The sequence below is a fragment of the Pogona vitticeps genome, chromosome 1 (assembly GCF_051106095.1).
Source record: "Pogona vitticeps strain Pit_001003342236 chromosome 1, PviZW2.1, whole genome shotgun sequence".
Taxonomy (NCBI): domain Eukaryota; kingdom Metazoa; phylum Chordata; class Lepidosauria; order Squamata; family Agamidae; genus Pogona; species Pogona vitticeps.
Genome location: NC_135783.1, coordinates 86,403,698 through 86,419,493, shown reverse-complemented (window position 1 = coordinate 86,419,493; position 15,796 = coordinate 86,403,698). Strand labels below are relative to the sequence as shown.

Below are 15,796 nucleotides of genomic sequence, written 5' to 3'. Positions count from 1 at the left end.
TCCGTTAGCGAGAGCCATTGGTTTTATCCAACCTAAATAAAAGTAATGCAGTTGTTCCCAGTTTTCAGTATACTTTATTTAATATACATGCTGACAATGAGTTCATTTGTGGCTCTTATCCTTAACAGTAGTTAATTCTTAAAACTAGCAGGCTATAACAGTTGATAGCTTTGCACTCAGGAAGATCTCTGCTGCTGCTGGGTGGGGACACTTGGGGAGGGGGGAGGGTTATGGAATTTCCCCACAAACCAGCATCCTTTTAGCCCGCCATCTGTTCAGGTGAACTTCTGAATAGCATTCCAGTAGGTCCACTAAAGACAGGAGGGCCTGGCATGCTGTGGTCCATGGGGTCACGAAGAGTCGGACACGACTAAACAACAGGTCCACTAAAGAGAGCTAAATTGATATGTTTCAAATAATGTTTCACCCATATGTGGAAACTTCTGCATGATCAGATCTACACATCCCTTTTAATCTTTCCTGAATCTGCGGATACTCCAGTTCTGGCCAAATCTACACAACAGACAGCAGAAATGACTATGGATTCAGGAAGAAGTTAAAGGAACATTAGATCTAACCTATGTAGCTCCTGAACTGACACCATTTTGTGCCCCAAGGCTGAAATCTCATTTCTCCCCTAATCTGGGAGTCGTGTTAAAATCAATAACATCTGAGTAGACACACAGATCTACCAGCCAACAAAAATGACTTTTCTGTTACCAGAACGAACAGCCCTCATTTCCTAAAATATACTGTATATCTGAAAAGAAAATCAGTGGGATCATCACTGGAAAGTAAGAAGCTTAAAGAAATTTGTTAAGGTGATAACCAACATAAACAATTTCTTTATCTAGTTTGAAGCTCTTATTAGTGCACAGAACTCAATGAAGTGTAAGGAAACTTCTGCATTTTGAATGCATTATCTTAAATATAAAAGTTAGATCACCATTGTCCAAGTGTAATGCAAAATATTTCTGTTCAGTCATTTCAGTATCATTGAGATACTCTCTTTGTCCAACTTGAGTGGAGCAGTTAAATTTAATTCCAGTCACTGGGACATACTCACAAATTTGCATAGAATTTCATCTTCATCATAAGAGATCTGTCAAATGTATCAAACCCATGATATACCTTTGATGTGTGATATCCATGCCATCGTTGATAGTTTGCACCATATGGTTGCCTTATCCATTCCTTTCACTATTTAACAAGAACATGTTGGCCAATTTTAGCTACACTAAGCCCTAAGGTATGAAACTGTTCTTGTTTATAGGTTCATCAATAGTAATACAGTGGTGCCTCGCTTAACGATGTTAATTGGTTCCCAAAAAACATCGCTATGGGAAAACATCGCTAAGCGAAACACAATTTCCCATAGGAATGCACTGGAAACTGGTTAATCCATTCCAATGGGAACGGATTACCGTCCTTAAGTGAAAATCGCCATAGGAAACATCGCTAAGCGATACAATGTTTCCCCCATTGGAATGCATTGAAGCCTATTCAATGCATTCCAATGGTTTTGCGATGTCCGTTTTCGCTATTTTTAAAGTGTCTTACAATGTTCAAAAACAATTTTAAATGCTTGGGATCATTAGTGCACCTTGCAAAACCTGTGCAAACGTAATTTGGCTTTGTTCTGAGTCTTCGTTAATTTTTGGTGAATTTTTTTCTCCGAATGCATTGAACTGTAGGAAACAATCAACATGTTTTGCAGTGTTTAATAAATTGAAAAGTTTAATAATCTGAAAGAAAAACTTTATAAGATAATGAACTCACATATAAGACAATGAACTGACCAAGAATTACAAAATACAGTTGCCTTCATATTTTGGTTTTACCTGTTTGAAGTCTCAGTTGTGTCCTTGCAAGCCAGTTTTCAGTCTGCTGGTTTCTGATATGCACAATATGTTACAATGAGCCATCAAATCACTAACAGACTTCTTGTGAGATGTTGAAGGAGTGGTATACCGCTATCTCTGCCCTGTGACTTTCCATGGGCAAATGTAGTTTTGAATCCAGGTGTCCTAGTTTCACTATGCACTATACTACTCAGGCTCTTTATCCCACATGAGCTAACACATTTCAAAACTTGTTTTTAAGCTATCAAAATTTATTCATAAAATTGTTCAAATGGTGGAAGCTGGAGACATTGACAACTGAATCTGCAAAAAGACAAATTCTCATACCAGTATTAGAATCCTTGCGAAGACAAAGTTAGCCAAGGCATCTGGGTTTACATTTTGGAAGCTATGTCCATAATGTGATACACATTAGATAATGCTACCTACCAGTGAAGGTACTTCAGAAAGATGCATTCTGAAATCTTATGGTTCATTTGCCATAAGAAGTGCAATCCTATGAATATTTACTTTCAAGGGGATCCATTGATCTCAGCTGGATAGGCTTACTTCTACCTGGTTTAGATGAAAATACCTGCAAAATTATTTGCAAAATTCCAAATTCAAAGAATTTCAGCATCCAATAAGCAGCAAGGTCCTCAAAGCAAAGTAATTTGACTCTACATGGACTAAACTGAATTTCTGTTGTTTTTTATAAATATAAATCTAATGTTTTTAATTTTTAAAATTAAACTTATATACCGCCCATCTAGAACATGTCTACTCTGGGCAATTTACACAAAATATAAAAAATAAAACTATGAAAATATATATGTAATTAGAATAAGATGCAAATTAACAGTAGAATCCAAGATGGAAAAAAGATAGGCTAGGTGATGGCTGTAGGGAAGGCCTGCCGGTATAGCCATGTCTTCAGATTTTTTGCATGTAGGTTCAAATCCACATTCAGCCATGGAAGCTCACAAGGAGGTGGCAATGGTAAAGCATTCTTTGAGGACATCCTACACATTTCAAACCCTAGTATGGTCACCATAAGCTGGAAGCAACTTAAAGGCACATAATGTAACTTGCGTTCTAACTTCTCTAACCTCTAATTCAGTGCTGATCAAAATATAGAGGAGTTCACAACCTTTTTTGAGAAAGGAGACAGAGAAACTACTGTCACTGTTATTTTCCAATAGCTGTAGTTTTTCTGATGTCCACTTTCCCAAAACTTTAAAACACATATATCCTTAATGTATTCCTGCACATCTGGATTTCCCTCATAAGAATTTTGACAATTCCCAATCAATTTTATTGGGGGAAAAAAAAACAAAAAATCTTGAAAAGGAATTTCGGATAAACTCTGACAGGTGATATTCCTTATTCCTGTTCTTGCCTTACTTATGAGGTGTCTGAGGAATTTGTTTGGAATGTCTTTATTTCACTGAACATTCCCATCCACCGATTTCTCACAATTCAGTTAAAAGCTGAGGGGAAGACATGTTAAGGTATCTCTTTCAAAGGGCTTTTTTGCTTCAGGAAATGTTGGCACAAGGGAAGCTGCAGAGCAGCAATAATAAACTGTGTACTAGGAACATAAACACAGCACAGGTATTATAAGTATCTGCAGCAAAGACAAGGTGTATCTACAGTGACCCTCATTTGGAAGATCTGAGGAATACACTCAATAAATATCAAATGCTGAGGCGAAATTTCCAAGACATTTCCTGAAATTTTTTTCCTGAAAACTGCCATTTCTGATTCCCCTACAAATAAAAGGCCATTTTGTAAAATTATTTACAAAAGCTTTCCTGTTATTTTTGTCCCTGCCTCCCACCCACACCCATTCCTATTGTGCTACTACCTGGAAGATACTGTGTAGGTAGCAAAATGGTGGCCAGGCTGCCAGCACAGCCTGGTATGGCATGGCTACCTGCAGTGCAAAAAAACCCACAATACTCCTTGGGGGTAAAGAACAAAGCTGCGCTACAATCACTGCTAACCGTCACCTTTTGAGACACTGTTGGACAATTTTTCCTTTCACTGAAGAAACTGTCTCCCCAGATTTTTCTATATAGCAGAGAATTTGAAAAGTCAGTTTGTGCAGTTATCGTTTGAGGCTTCAGGCCTATTATTTATTCTACATAACTGAAGAAAATACCATTTTCATAGAAGTTAGCCTTTTGATGCAGAGAGAAGCCCCCTCCATTACACAGCCAAAATGATCCCCCAGCTGTGGAAAAAAAAGGCCACATTACTGACTCCAGACATAGGGTTTATAATTCAAAGCCTCTGAACAATAGTGCCCAGTTGATTTGATAAGTTTTCAACAGTTTCCTATAAATCTGTTCAGCAAAGGAGTGACCAAAACCAGTTTCTTTTCAGCATTACTCATTTATGTTTTGTTCTCTGTGCCAAGGCCTGCAGGTTGGCAGGGCCACCCCAAACTGTTCCAAAAATTTCCTTTTCTGTCCTCAAGGCAGCTTCTAAGTGGAGCTCTCTTCCTCCTGAAACAACCCTTTTGATGGCCTGAATGACTTCCACTGGGCCATTGGTGTAGTGCTTGAGCCAGGTGCATGTTTCTTCTAGAGAGTGAGCTTCACTGGATGAGGGCAGCACAGCCTCTATCAAGCCCATGCGGAGGGCGCTCTCTGGATCGATTCTGGTGGCACCACTCAGCAGCTTGAGGGTTGGGCTGCTGCCAAGGATTTGTACAAGCCGGGCAGCTCCTCCCCATCCTGGCACTAAGCCCATCTGCTTGTGGACAAATCTTATTTCACTCTCCGGGGTCATTAACCTGTCAGTGAGAAATAAGTATTCTGTCATTAATTTATAGTGAAGCTCAGCAGCCATGCCTTCTTGATCTTCATTGCTTCATTTCTATGCAAAGCACAGAAATCACCTTAGATTTTATTCAGATGTACCGCCTTCCCTCCACACTAATGTTTGTTGTTGCAAACACATAAAAATATAGTAGTTGCAGTGAACACATACAACCTTATGTGCATGGGGCTAGAGTCAGATTAAGTGATTAAACCGTCTAAGGGTGCAACTACGCAGTGAGAGAAATGTGAATGCATTCGCATTCAATTGCTGTGAAGTCACACAGGAATTGAGGTCTGTTTGATTTAGATGGCTACACAAGGAGACAGGAAAAAAGCCTTGTCTGCTGCTTGTTTGCAGCTTTATTGAAGCCTGTAGGAGGCAAGGTTAAAAGGAACTGCCTTAACAAGCAACAACAAGGGTTTCCTCCTCTGGTTAACTCATCATATTAGCTTTTTTCTTTTTAAAATAAAACTTGTTGATGGAGAGAAGCTTCATTCTTAAGTTTTTTTAAAAAAATTAAGAGTTTTGCTCATGAAGAGAAGAGAAACTATAAAGCAAAAGAAGAGGCTTGCCCATGGAGAGAGGCTTTGCCAGAGAGTGCATTTGCTGACATGACAGGGGTTTTTTTGCAGCTCATCCTCCCCTATTCTTATTTATCTTTTAAAAACATAAAACAATCATACAAACAAAAACATCTAATAACACATCACAGTAAGAACAACAACAATAAAAAACCGCTACACAAATCATGTTTTCCCTCCACCCACCCTCTATGGAACCCCATTCCCATCGAAAACAGCAGTGACTCTTGCAAAGGTACATATTCCTTCCCCTTTATAAATATAAAATCAATAAATTCTCCCCAAACTCTGTAAAATTATTCTTGCTTAGCAACCTATTCTTTACCCCTTTTATTTTAATATTACATGCTAACTTATTATTAATAGCTATATTAATAGCTTTCCCCCATGAGTCAAGAGGCAAAGGGGATAGTGCTCGAAGCAGCAAAGCAGAGCTTTGTGTGTGAGTGTGTGAGCAGCTTATCCTCCCCTTTATCAATTCAAGTGATCATACCTCTGAATGGATGCAAATGGATACTTTTTTAAAAAGTAGAAGCCCCAGCAGCAGAGGGGGGAAAACTACAGATTGGAGGGGGGAACTCTGAGTTTATTTGCATTTCATTTTGTATGATGTGGTCAATGAAAAAAAAATGCAAATCAGTCTCTCCCACTGTATTTCCTGGAGGTTTTATCAATGTGGTCACCTCCTTACCCATGTCTCCATCAAGTGGGAGTAATTTAAGCTGGAGACAAGGAGGGGGATGTGCATAGTTCTATGGCTTATGCCCTGAGCAAATGTTTTGGCTGGTCTTGATAGGTTGTGGTCATTGGCACTCTGCTCCATCAGAGCAATTTTATCCAAGTTCTCTTCAGATGTGAATCCCACTGAGTTAAATGCAGCTTCCTTATATGGGGTTTACCTGATGTGCACCACAGTATAGCCTTAATCCTTGGCTTACACTTTAGCTCTGTGAGGCCAGAGACAAGCCTTCCTCTCTTGCTCCATGCTTTAAAGTCTGGTAAAGAAGCGTGCTGGACCATAAAGAAGACTGACCACTGAAGAATTGATGCTTTTGAATTGTGGTGCTGAAGGAGACTCTTGAGACTGCAAAGAGAACAAACCTATTCATTTTGAAGGAAATCAACCCTGAGTGCTCACTGGAAGGACAGATCTTAAAGCTTAGGCTCCCTGGAAAAGACCCTGATGTTGTGAAAGTGTGAAGGCAAGAGGAGGAGGGAATAACAGAGGATGAGATGGTTGGACAGTGTCACTGAAGCTACGAACATGAGTTTGAACAAACTACGGGAGGCAGTGGAAGACAGGAGGGCCTGGCGTGCTCTGGTCCATGGGGTCACAAAGAGTCGGACACGACTTAACAACTAAACAACAACAACAAAGAAGCGGGCAAGGGCTTTTTTGGGGGGAAGGGGCAAGTACCCTGTATGTCCATCACTGAAATGGTCAAAACCCACCTTCCCTTCTAGAACCAGAAGAATACCTTGGGGCTGGATATAGCAGTGAAACTGTTAACATATATCATGCATTTGTGTGAAGATATACAAGTTATTGTTCCTAATACCAAATCTATTGTGGTGTAGCAATCTTATGTGTACAGTGGACCCTCGACTTACAGACGGCTCGACTTACAGACTTCTCTGGCCGCAAAATTTAGGTTCGACTTGCAGCCGGAGAATCGACCTACAGACAAGAAAAAAACCCAAAATGGAACAAAAATGGAACAAAAACGGCCGGTTATGGGTTTAATAGGTTTTCAATGGATTGTAGGTCAATGGAAACTCGACCCACAGACTTTTCAACCTGCAGCCTCCGTTCCAATACGGATTAATTCTGTAAGTAGAGGGTCCACTGTATATGATTCACTGTTAACTTACATATCGGGAGTATCTTAATGGGGACTGGTAACTACTTAAATGAAGGCTTGCATCTCCTTCTGATTCTTGTTTCTTCCTGTTCCACTGTCACCATAAATTATATGTTCTGTTTCCCTGAACGCCTCTTATCTGGCATAAGATATCAACTTCAATGTGTCTGTTCTAAATATGACTCCATCTGGACCCAATCCAATAAAAGAAAAACTAAATTCAAAGGCTTTCAAGTACAGTGATGCCTCACAAGACGAAAATAATTTGTTCCGTGAGTCATTCATTTCGTATTGCGAAAATTTCGTCTTGCGAAGTGCGGTTTCCCATAGGAATGCACTGAAATTTAATCTTGCGAGGCACGGCCATAGAAAAATGTCTTGTGAGTCACCAAAAAAATCACAAAGCGCTTTCGTCTTGCGAGTTTTTCGTTGCATAAAGCATTCGTCTTGCGAGGCATCACTGTACCAAATAAGGACTACATAGTTTCAGTTTCAGTATATGGAAAGGCAATAAAAATGGAGGTAGAGGGGTTCTAGAGAGACAGTGCTGCAGATAATGGAGGATAACTATTTTAAGCATTCAGAAAATCCAGAACAGCACAGCCTACAAAACAAAAGCATAGGTGCAGTAAAACTAGTGCTGCAGTAAAATGCTTGGTCCGACACAATCATCACCATTAAAAGAGCAGAGAGATCCTGAGTCTTGAGCCCAAATCTGCTTGAAACTGATCCACATAGTGAGTAAGGAACTGAAAAGACAGCTAATTTTTCGTATGCTTTGTAAGAAAAAAAGTCAAAGGCAGTCTTGTAATTTAATTTAGACAAGATCCAGAGAACTGTGTTTGGGAAAAGAAACTAGACAGTTTATAGTACTTGGAAATGGGGCAGGGCAAAGAAAAGAAACATTTGGCCAGTAAAAATAATTTAAAAAGCATAGATACTTTGTCCGGTTCTCCTGACAAGTAGTAAGGAATAGTTAATTGCTACTGTGGTCAGGACTTTGCCTTTGGTTGCCACCCACAGGAACACTCTCTTGTTTTTTTACTATGCATAAGAAAGGAGGGGGAGCATAGTATACCACACACATCTGAAATCCCCATATTTTCTCAGGAGGCAGTGGCATCTCTGTTGTTGCAAAAAGGCAAAGGACATTAACATCTTTTGCAACATCTCAGAATTTTCTGTTTTATTTTCTATTGCTGCATGTGGTGGCAAAGGGAGTAGAGAAAACTATAAGAGTTATGAAAAAATATGATACACAGATGAAGTGAAAGGAGAAAAGTGGCAAGTTGGATTCCAAAACATCAATGAGAAGAGGGGACAGTGGTTATTAAGGAGGAAGAAAGAATGGGATGAGGCTGGAATCCACCAGGAAAGAGAAACAACAAGGAGATAAGATATGCTGCCAAGGTTAGATGATGTTTGGGCAGGAGGAATGTCATGTATGTTGGTCCTGCTGAGTCCCACCCTATTCTTTCTTGAGCCTTGCTGCACACCTGTTGCTTGTTTACTGGCCACACAAGACAGAACTCAAGGTGACAAAAATAAAATGTAAAAGAGTAAATGACACCCCCTACAAAATATTGTCAGTAAGCACCAGGGGGGACAAATAAGAACAAATTGTAGGCAGAGAATGTGCTCAGCTACTAATGCACAGAGGAACCCTTTGGGTAAAGACTTGCTCTACCTTTTAAAACCCTTCCATGATGGGTTTGACTGGCCTCAGCAGGGAGTGTGTTCTACAGCTGCCACTGAAAAAGTTCTATTCTGTCATACACTTGTTGGCTTAGCAGGCAGAGCGTCTGAAGTCTATCACTTAGACACTGAAATGTGTCTTGAATGAGTGGATGGGCAGAGAAAAAGAAATAATCTATGACATACAACCCACCCTCCATTTTCTCCCACTATAGCCACATAGCAAAAAAGCCAATATATTATGCACACTACAGAACCCATCCAGACATTTAGACCTCAGTGATCAAGCTGCATTTTAAGACAGACTGCAGAATAACATACTGTGAATATTCTTGGTTGGGCACTGAAAAGATACAATAAACTGAACTTGTGTGTTCAGAACTCTTCATCAGACAAAGATAGTAAAAAATATGAGGTATTTATTTTGTTGTGGAAAAGAGTGAAGTTATCAATTCACAGATTCACTCCTCTCCACAATAAAATATATAAAGTAAAAAAAATGCCCAGGTTAAAATTTTAAATGCTCCCTTCACTCCATAGATTGCTGATTGCCTTTGGACAAGGCCACAGAACTCTATTTAATATGCCTGTGTGGAACTTGAATACATTTGTTTCCAGATATACAACCCTCGATCACTGCATTGACAGATAAGTACCTCTTTAGCAGATTGAACAACAACAGCGATCAGATATTAATTCAAAACAATGGAACACTGCTGCAGGAAAAATCATAACTTTCTTTGCTTCATTTGAAGCCTGGTGGAACCTGACCTGCATGCAGCTAAGTTACACATAATGACTTAGTTCAGTGCATGCCCTCCACAAACAAACTTTTGTAGAAAACACTGAGATACAGTAGAGGTTGCTAATAGGCAAAAGGGAAGAAGCTGATTCTCCCTCTGCCCTTTTAAACTCCCCATAGCACTGAACAGCACCTGCCACACTATTCCCCTGACCCTCTAGACTCAGAGCAGCTTTTCAGGAGGCATAAACAGCTGCAAGAGGAGTTAATGAACACTGTTTTCCCCACCATTCCCTAGGGGAGGACAGTCCCATGGGTGCATTTTGTCCATTGGCAATCTGGATCTATTGCAGTGAAAGCAACTGTACCAAAAAAGGCCCTTTCCAACAACTAGCCAAACAGCAAAAAGAATAACCTGTGGATTGAAAGGGAGGGCACAATACCACAAATGTCAATCATAGGTTGCTTGTGATTACCCAGCTGATTACCCAATTATGTGATTTTGGAGGATAGTCTATCATGAATTCTGGAGTGGGAGAAAACTCTGCCTCTTTTAGAGCTTTAAGACGAAGTCATGATCTGAGTATTAAACACTTTATTCTTACATTTCCACCAGTTCCAAAAATGTTTTTCAAATACAAGTATTCCAAAATGACATTCTGCTCTTCTTCGGGTGACTCAGATTTGGGGTAGGACGAACCAACTGACCAAACAAGAGACTGAAAAAACAAAGCCCACCAACCTTCAGGCAGAGAGTAATCCCTCTGTTCTGTAGCCTACGCTATAGCTCTTGGGATAGTGCTGGCTCACACAAACGCGCCCCTGCCAAGCTCCTAGCCGTGTTTAGTCAGCTTGTATTTCTCAAGAACAACTCATGAATATGCGAATATGCTGCATGAAATTTAGGCCACTATTCTGCCTCATTAAGAAAGGATTACTGTGAATGAAGGTGATTTCATTTCAAATAAAAAACATCCTGTTAACCTGAATGTGGCTCTTGATTTAAGGGAAAAAATGCAATAAGCATTACAAGATGACATTTTAGTGTTCTTTCATGCAGTGAGGTCGAGATTAAAAAGACCTGGAATGCTTGTAGTTTGAACAGTTGTTGATACTTCTCCCCTGGAAAAATGAGGAAATACACAAAAGTCTGATGGTTGTTGTAGGTTTTTCAGGCTGTCTGGCCGTGTTCTTGGGGGTTTTCTTCCTAACATTTCGCCAGTCTCTGTGGCTGTCTGAGACAGAGTTCTGACTCCTGTCCTCTGAAGATGCCAGGAACTGAAACCATCCCAACTACCACCTCAGCTCTAATGAACACCTGCCAGAAAAGGCACAACTGGAGTGATGTTTTCAATCTAAAGACTCCCATCATGGCTTGCCCCCCCCACTAACTGTCACATGCTTGCAGTTGTGCACTCAGCAACACTCCCTTTGCTATTTCAGTGCTATCTGAAGCTCACTATTCCTTGTGTTATTGAGCATGAATTTACATTAAAGATGTCCCAAGTCTTGCTGCACATCGTGACTCAGTCCCAGTTACCTAGAATCAGTACTTACCATCTTCCTTTTTCACAGATAGACAATCCATACTCAAGGACAGTGGAAATTACTTCTTTGTACTACAACCCAGGATTCCTCGGCTGGCTGCATGTTAGTAAAATGCAACTGGATTTCTATTTTAGCAGTTAGGGTTTGGATTTGGCTATTTGGCTAATGACTGAATTCAAAGGCTAAACTGTCATTTGGTGAATGGACCTGCCAATGAAACCAGAATGCTAGAATAACTCTTGAATTATAGTCTAAAAAAGTAAACAACAAGCTTTGTTCAGGAAACCTAACTGGAATAGTGCATGAAATTAATGGTAAATAGAGCAGTATTTTTATAACTTGTACAGATAAACATATGCATATGCTCCTGTATAGGAAACAGAACAAATTGCCCAGAGGAATTGTGGGCTTGGACAACCAAATGGTGGGGAAGAATCTGCCCCTAGTCTCACAAAATGCTTTCGTAATATGCTGAAATTGCCAGAACAGTGACAGAAAGACAAGTTTGCAAGAATGAGGTGCCTACCAATGGCTGCTGGTCACAATAAAGGCTATCTGTATTACCCTATTCTCACATGCAGTATTCTTCAGAATGCCAATTCTGGGGAAGACAAGCAAGAGGGAACTCATGCACCACTTCCAGGCCTCATCCTCCTCTTCATCATCATAGGACTGCAGAGCTGGAAAGGACCCTATGGATCATCAAGTCCAGCCCCTGTCAAGGAGGCACAGTGGGGAATCAAACTCCCAACCTCTGGCTCTGCAGCCAAATAAACCACTGAACTATTCAGCAGTTCACAGGTGAAGAGAATGCCGAACAAGACAGACATTTGGTCTGATCCAGCACCGTTTCTCCTGTATTCTTGAAAGAGGCAACTCTATTCAGGAATATAATGATCAGGCTTATGCTACAGCCCTGCTCTCTCTGTTTTAACATTATTTCTAATAGCATTCTGTACAATTTCAAAATAATTGAAGCCAAAGCAAAACCTACAGTCAGGAGAAGAATTAAACATGAGATATCAGAAATTGGCTAGATAGCTTAATGAGATGGAGTACCTGGTTGAAGAGCAAGAGTTCAAGAGTTTAGTTCTCCACTGCAGGAGAAGAGCCAGCCTGTGCGACCTCAGACAAGCTGCACAGTCCCAGGATGCTCCAAGAAGAAGGAAATGGTAAACCACTTCTGAGTACTCTGTACTTAGAAAACTCTGGAAAGGGTTGCCCTCAGAGTCGACTTGATGGCATTTAATTTTTAATGATCAAACTAAAGCTATCCATTGCATGTGATGGACTCAATATTATACAATATTATCCAAACTGCTCAATGGTTCCCAGTCTTGGGTCCCCAGTTGTTGTTGGACTCAAGCTCAGTGGGGGTTATCTGGCTAGAATTTCTGGGAGTTGTAGTCCAAGAACATCTGGGAACTCAAGGTTGGGAACCACTGGCATAGCTAAAACAATACAATTTTAAAATGTTTCTTTGGAAGTGTATAAACTGTTTCTGCCCTGGGCTATTCTGACATCATCTTATTCAAAACCAAATAGCCTGCTTAGAGCTTTGTGCCAAATTATTCTACATCATTCATCTAATGACACAGATTCCAGTATTCAAGGTCCTGACATTTACGTCTTGTGCTCTAGGCCTTGGTCAATGGTATATAAACTTTCCCTCCCGCCGTATCTTATACTCTCGCCACCTTGGATTTATAATATATGCTTATGGGTTTTATTGTTTTTAAATTTGTAAACCACCCACAGTATACCTTTGGTCTAGATGGGCGGGATAGAAATCCATCCCTCCCTCCCACCCAACCCAACCCAACCCAACCCAACCCAACCCAACTCAACCCAAGGAAACACAATAGATGATGGTACCAAAGATGATAATGTACAACCACATGGCATTCCATGGAGCAGCATAATATTTGTAGTCTTTGCTGTCATAGATAATCTATAAATCCACTAATGAGAATCCATTTAAAATAATTTGATTGGCCAATCACTTAAGCCTATCCATTATATATACACCCCACCACAATCCTTAAAACTCTAATAACTGTGTTAATAATTGTAGTTGGTATCACATAGCAAGGTACTCTGAATGGCTCTCCCATATCTGTGAAAATCTCTGGAAAAGCTTGAAGACCTTTAGAAAACAGTATGAGAGTATGGAAGGGGCTTGGCTCTTAACAGGACAAATATATTTGGGATTTGAGTGTTTATTTATGTATACTGTACAGTATTGACATTTATTTCAGGTTTTACCTGGATATTTACCTCTTAGTATAATTGTGATAAAGTGGTTATAGCTCTGAATAACATAGCATGGGACATTTAAACTCATAAGTTATTACCCTAAAGAGATTCACAGACACACACTCCTGCTGCAAGAAACCTTGTGGAGGTGAGAACCTTTCTCAGTCTTGGGGTCAAATGCCAGTTTAGGAAGAGTCTCTGGGCCTTCACTGCAGACTTGAGTGAAGCCAATGGCACAGGGCAGGGAGAAGGCCATTAACAGCTGAGCCAAAACACTGCTGAGTTTTGTTATGTGCCATCAAGCCTTATTTATTATTCTGTACCAAATCTTGACAGCATCTTAAAAAGCAGAGACATCACCTTGCCAACGAAAGTCCAAATAGTCAAAGCTATGGTTTTTCCTGTTGTGATGTATGGAAGTGAGAGCTGGACCATAAAGAAAGCAGACCGCCGAAGAATTGATGCCTTTGAATTGTGGTGCTGGAGGAGGCTCTTGAGAATCCCCTGGACTGCAAGGAGAACAAACCTATCAATTTTACAGGAAATCAACCCTGAGTGCTCACTGGAAGGACAGATCCTGAAGCTGAGGCTCCAGTACTTTGGCCATCTCATGAGAAGAGAAGACTCCTTGGAAAAAACCTTGATGTTAGGAAAGTGCGACGGCAAGAGGAGAAGGGGACGACTGAGGATGAGATGGCTGGACAGTGTCTGTGAAGCTACCAACATGAATTTGACACAACTCCGGGAGGCAGTAGAAGATAGGAGGGCCTGGCGTGCTCTGGTCCATGGGGTCATGAGGAGTCGGACACGACTAAACGACGAAACGAACGAACAAACAAACCAAATTATATATATAAAAATAAAAATTTACTTAACTACATGCATTCTGGTCTGAGTAGAATCTAAAATTAGCACTTCTCACCTTTCTGTGCTGGCTTTATAGCACACAGCAAACTACATAAACAGCCGAGTCTTTTCTTTCTCTGTAAATCAGTAGATGGCAGCAGCAGGTTTGTTTGGGGGCATATTAAGTCATATTAGGATTCAGTGGACAGGCTGAATGACTTATCTAATGGACATTGGAGGTCAGGACCTTGTTGGGGACAAAGAGATAGAACCATGTGAATGTGGCATAACTCTTAAGGCAAAGTCTATTTAGTGAAACTTTTAATCTTACCTGAAATCACATGCAGTGGTCAGTTCTGCTCCTCCTCCCAGAGCTTTCCCTTGAATCAAAGCAACTGTAATTAGAGGTAACCTAAACAAATGAAGAAGCAAGGAAAAAATACATTTCAAATATTAAATACCAGGACAGTCAGAAGTGTCAGACAATCAGGAGTTCTAACATTAAAATCAAGGCAAATAATTGATTTGGAAAAAGAAATGCTAAAAATGTCACTATGGTACCGAAGAGTATAAAATGTTTTTCTGACTTAGGTAGGACTGACAGTTATTATCTGATCTCCCTTCACAAACAAATTTTGAGAAAGACATATGTGAAATTCTGCATTTAGATCAGCAAAATCAGAAGCACAAATCCAAGAAGGGTGGCACTGCTGCATTTGGTTTGAGAACAGTACATATGAAAAGGAGCTGGAGGCTCTGGTAGTTTGTACACTGAACTTAAAGAGGCAGCTTAAAGAGGCTAATGTAATTCTAGGCTGCACAGCTGGACATACAGTGTCCAGGCCACCAAAAATAATGGAACTAATGTTTTGGCCTGACCTCACCCGTGGATGCTACAGTAGCAAATTTCCTGCACAGACACAGGGTTGGGCTACATAGCCTTCGGGATCCCATCCATAATTCTATAAAGGCAGCTGGTCAGTGGTTGAAATCTTATTTGATTCCAGCTGCACAACAGGAATGACACCATTGTCAGCAGAAGACTGCTGCTAATGAAATACCAGTACTTTTTCAAAGTTGGGGTACATGTGGCTTTATCTCATTGTATGCAAGCCATGAGCACTGTGAAATAAAACTGAAGTCTTTAATCAGCAGCAATCTGCTGTGGATTATTATGTCATTCTTATTGCACAGACAGCTGTACAACATGACTCTGGCCATCAATTTGGTTTAATAAGACAGGTACCAATGGTTTCAGCAAGGATAAAATGTCAGGGAAACGTGATTTCAGAAGTTATATTTTTGTTCACACTTAAGTAAATGCTTTCTTTTTTTAAAAAAAAAATGTTTTCTCCTGTCAAACTCATAACAAAATTACTTTCATTAGGTGTTTTGCCAGCCTCACTCTACTATCAAACACTTTTTCTCGCTGTTTACACAATTCTAACACATTGGTTGAGCAAGACGCCCAGAAACATGACCAGAAGACTTCTACTACCCAAAAATGTATGGTACTTCAATCAAAGAGAGATGTTCTGTAGGTTTAAATTATGACCAAGAACAACACAATACCAGAGTATTTCTTCATGTGCAACA

At 40.2% G+C, this 15,796-nt stretch overlaps 1 protein-coding gene across 2 annotated transcripts in view; it reads right to left on the bottom strand.

The window, feature by feature from the left end:
- Positions 1-1,703: 1,703 nt before the first annotated feature.
- Positions 1,704-15,796, bottom strand: part of ECHDC1 (ethylmalonyl-CoA decarboxylase 1) — a 36,229-nt gene continuing 22,136 nt past the window's right edge. For both annotated transcript variants that reach the window (XM_020790724.3, XM_078383382.1), the window contains 2 exons: positions 14,532-14,612; positions 1,704-4,641 (listed from right to left, as the gene is read on the bottom strand). In XM_020790724.3, the coding sequence (XP_020646383.3) occupies positions 4,236-4,641; positions 14,532-14,612 (487 nt within the window). In that variant the 3' untranslated portion in view covers positions 1,704-4,235. The remainder of the gene's footprint in view (positions 4,642-14,531; positions 14,613-15,796) is intronic.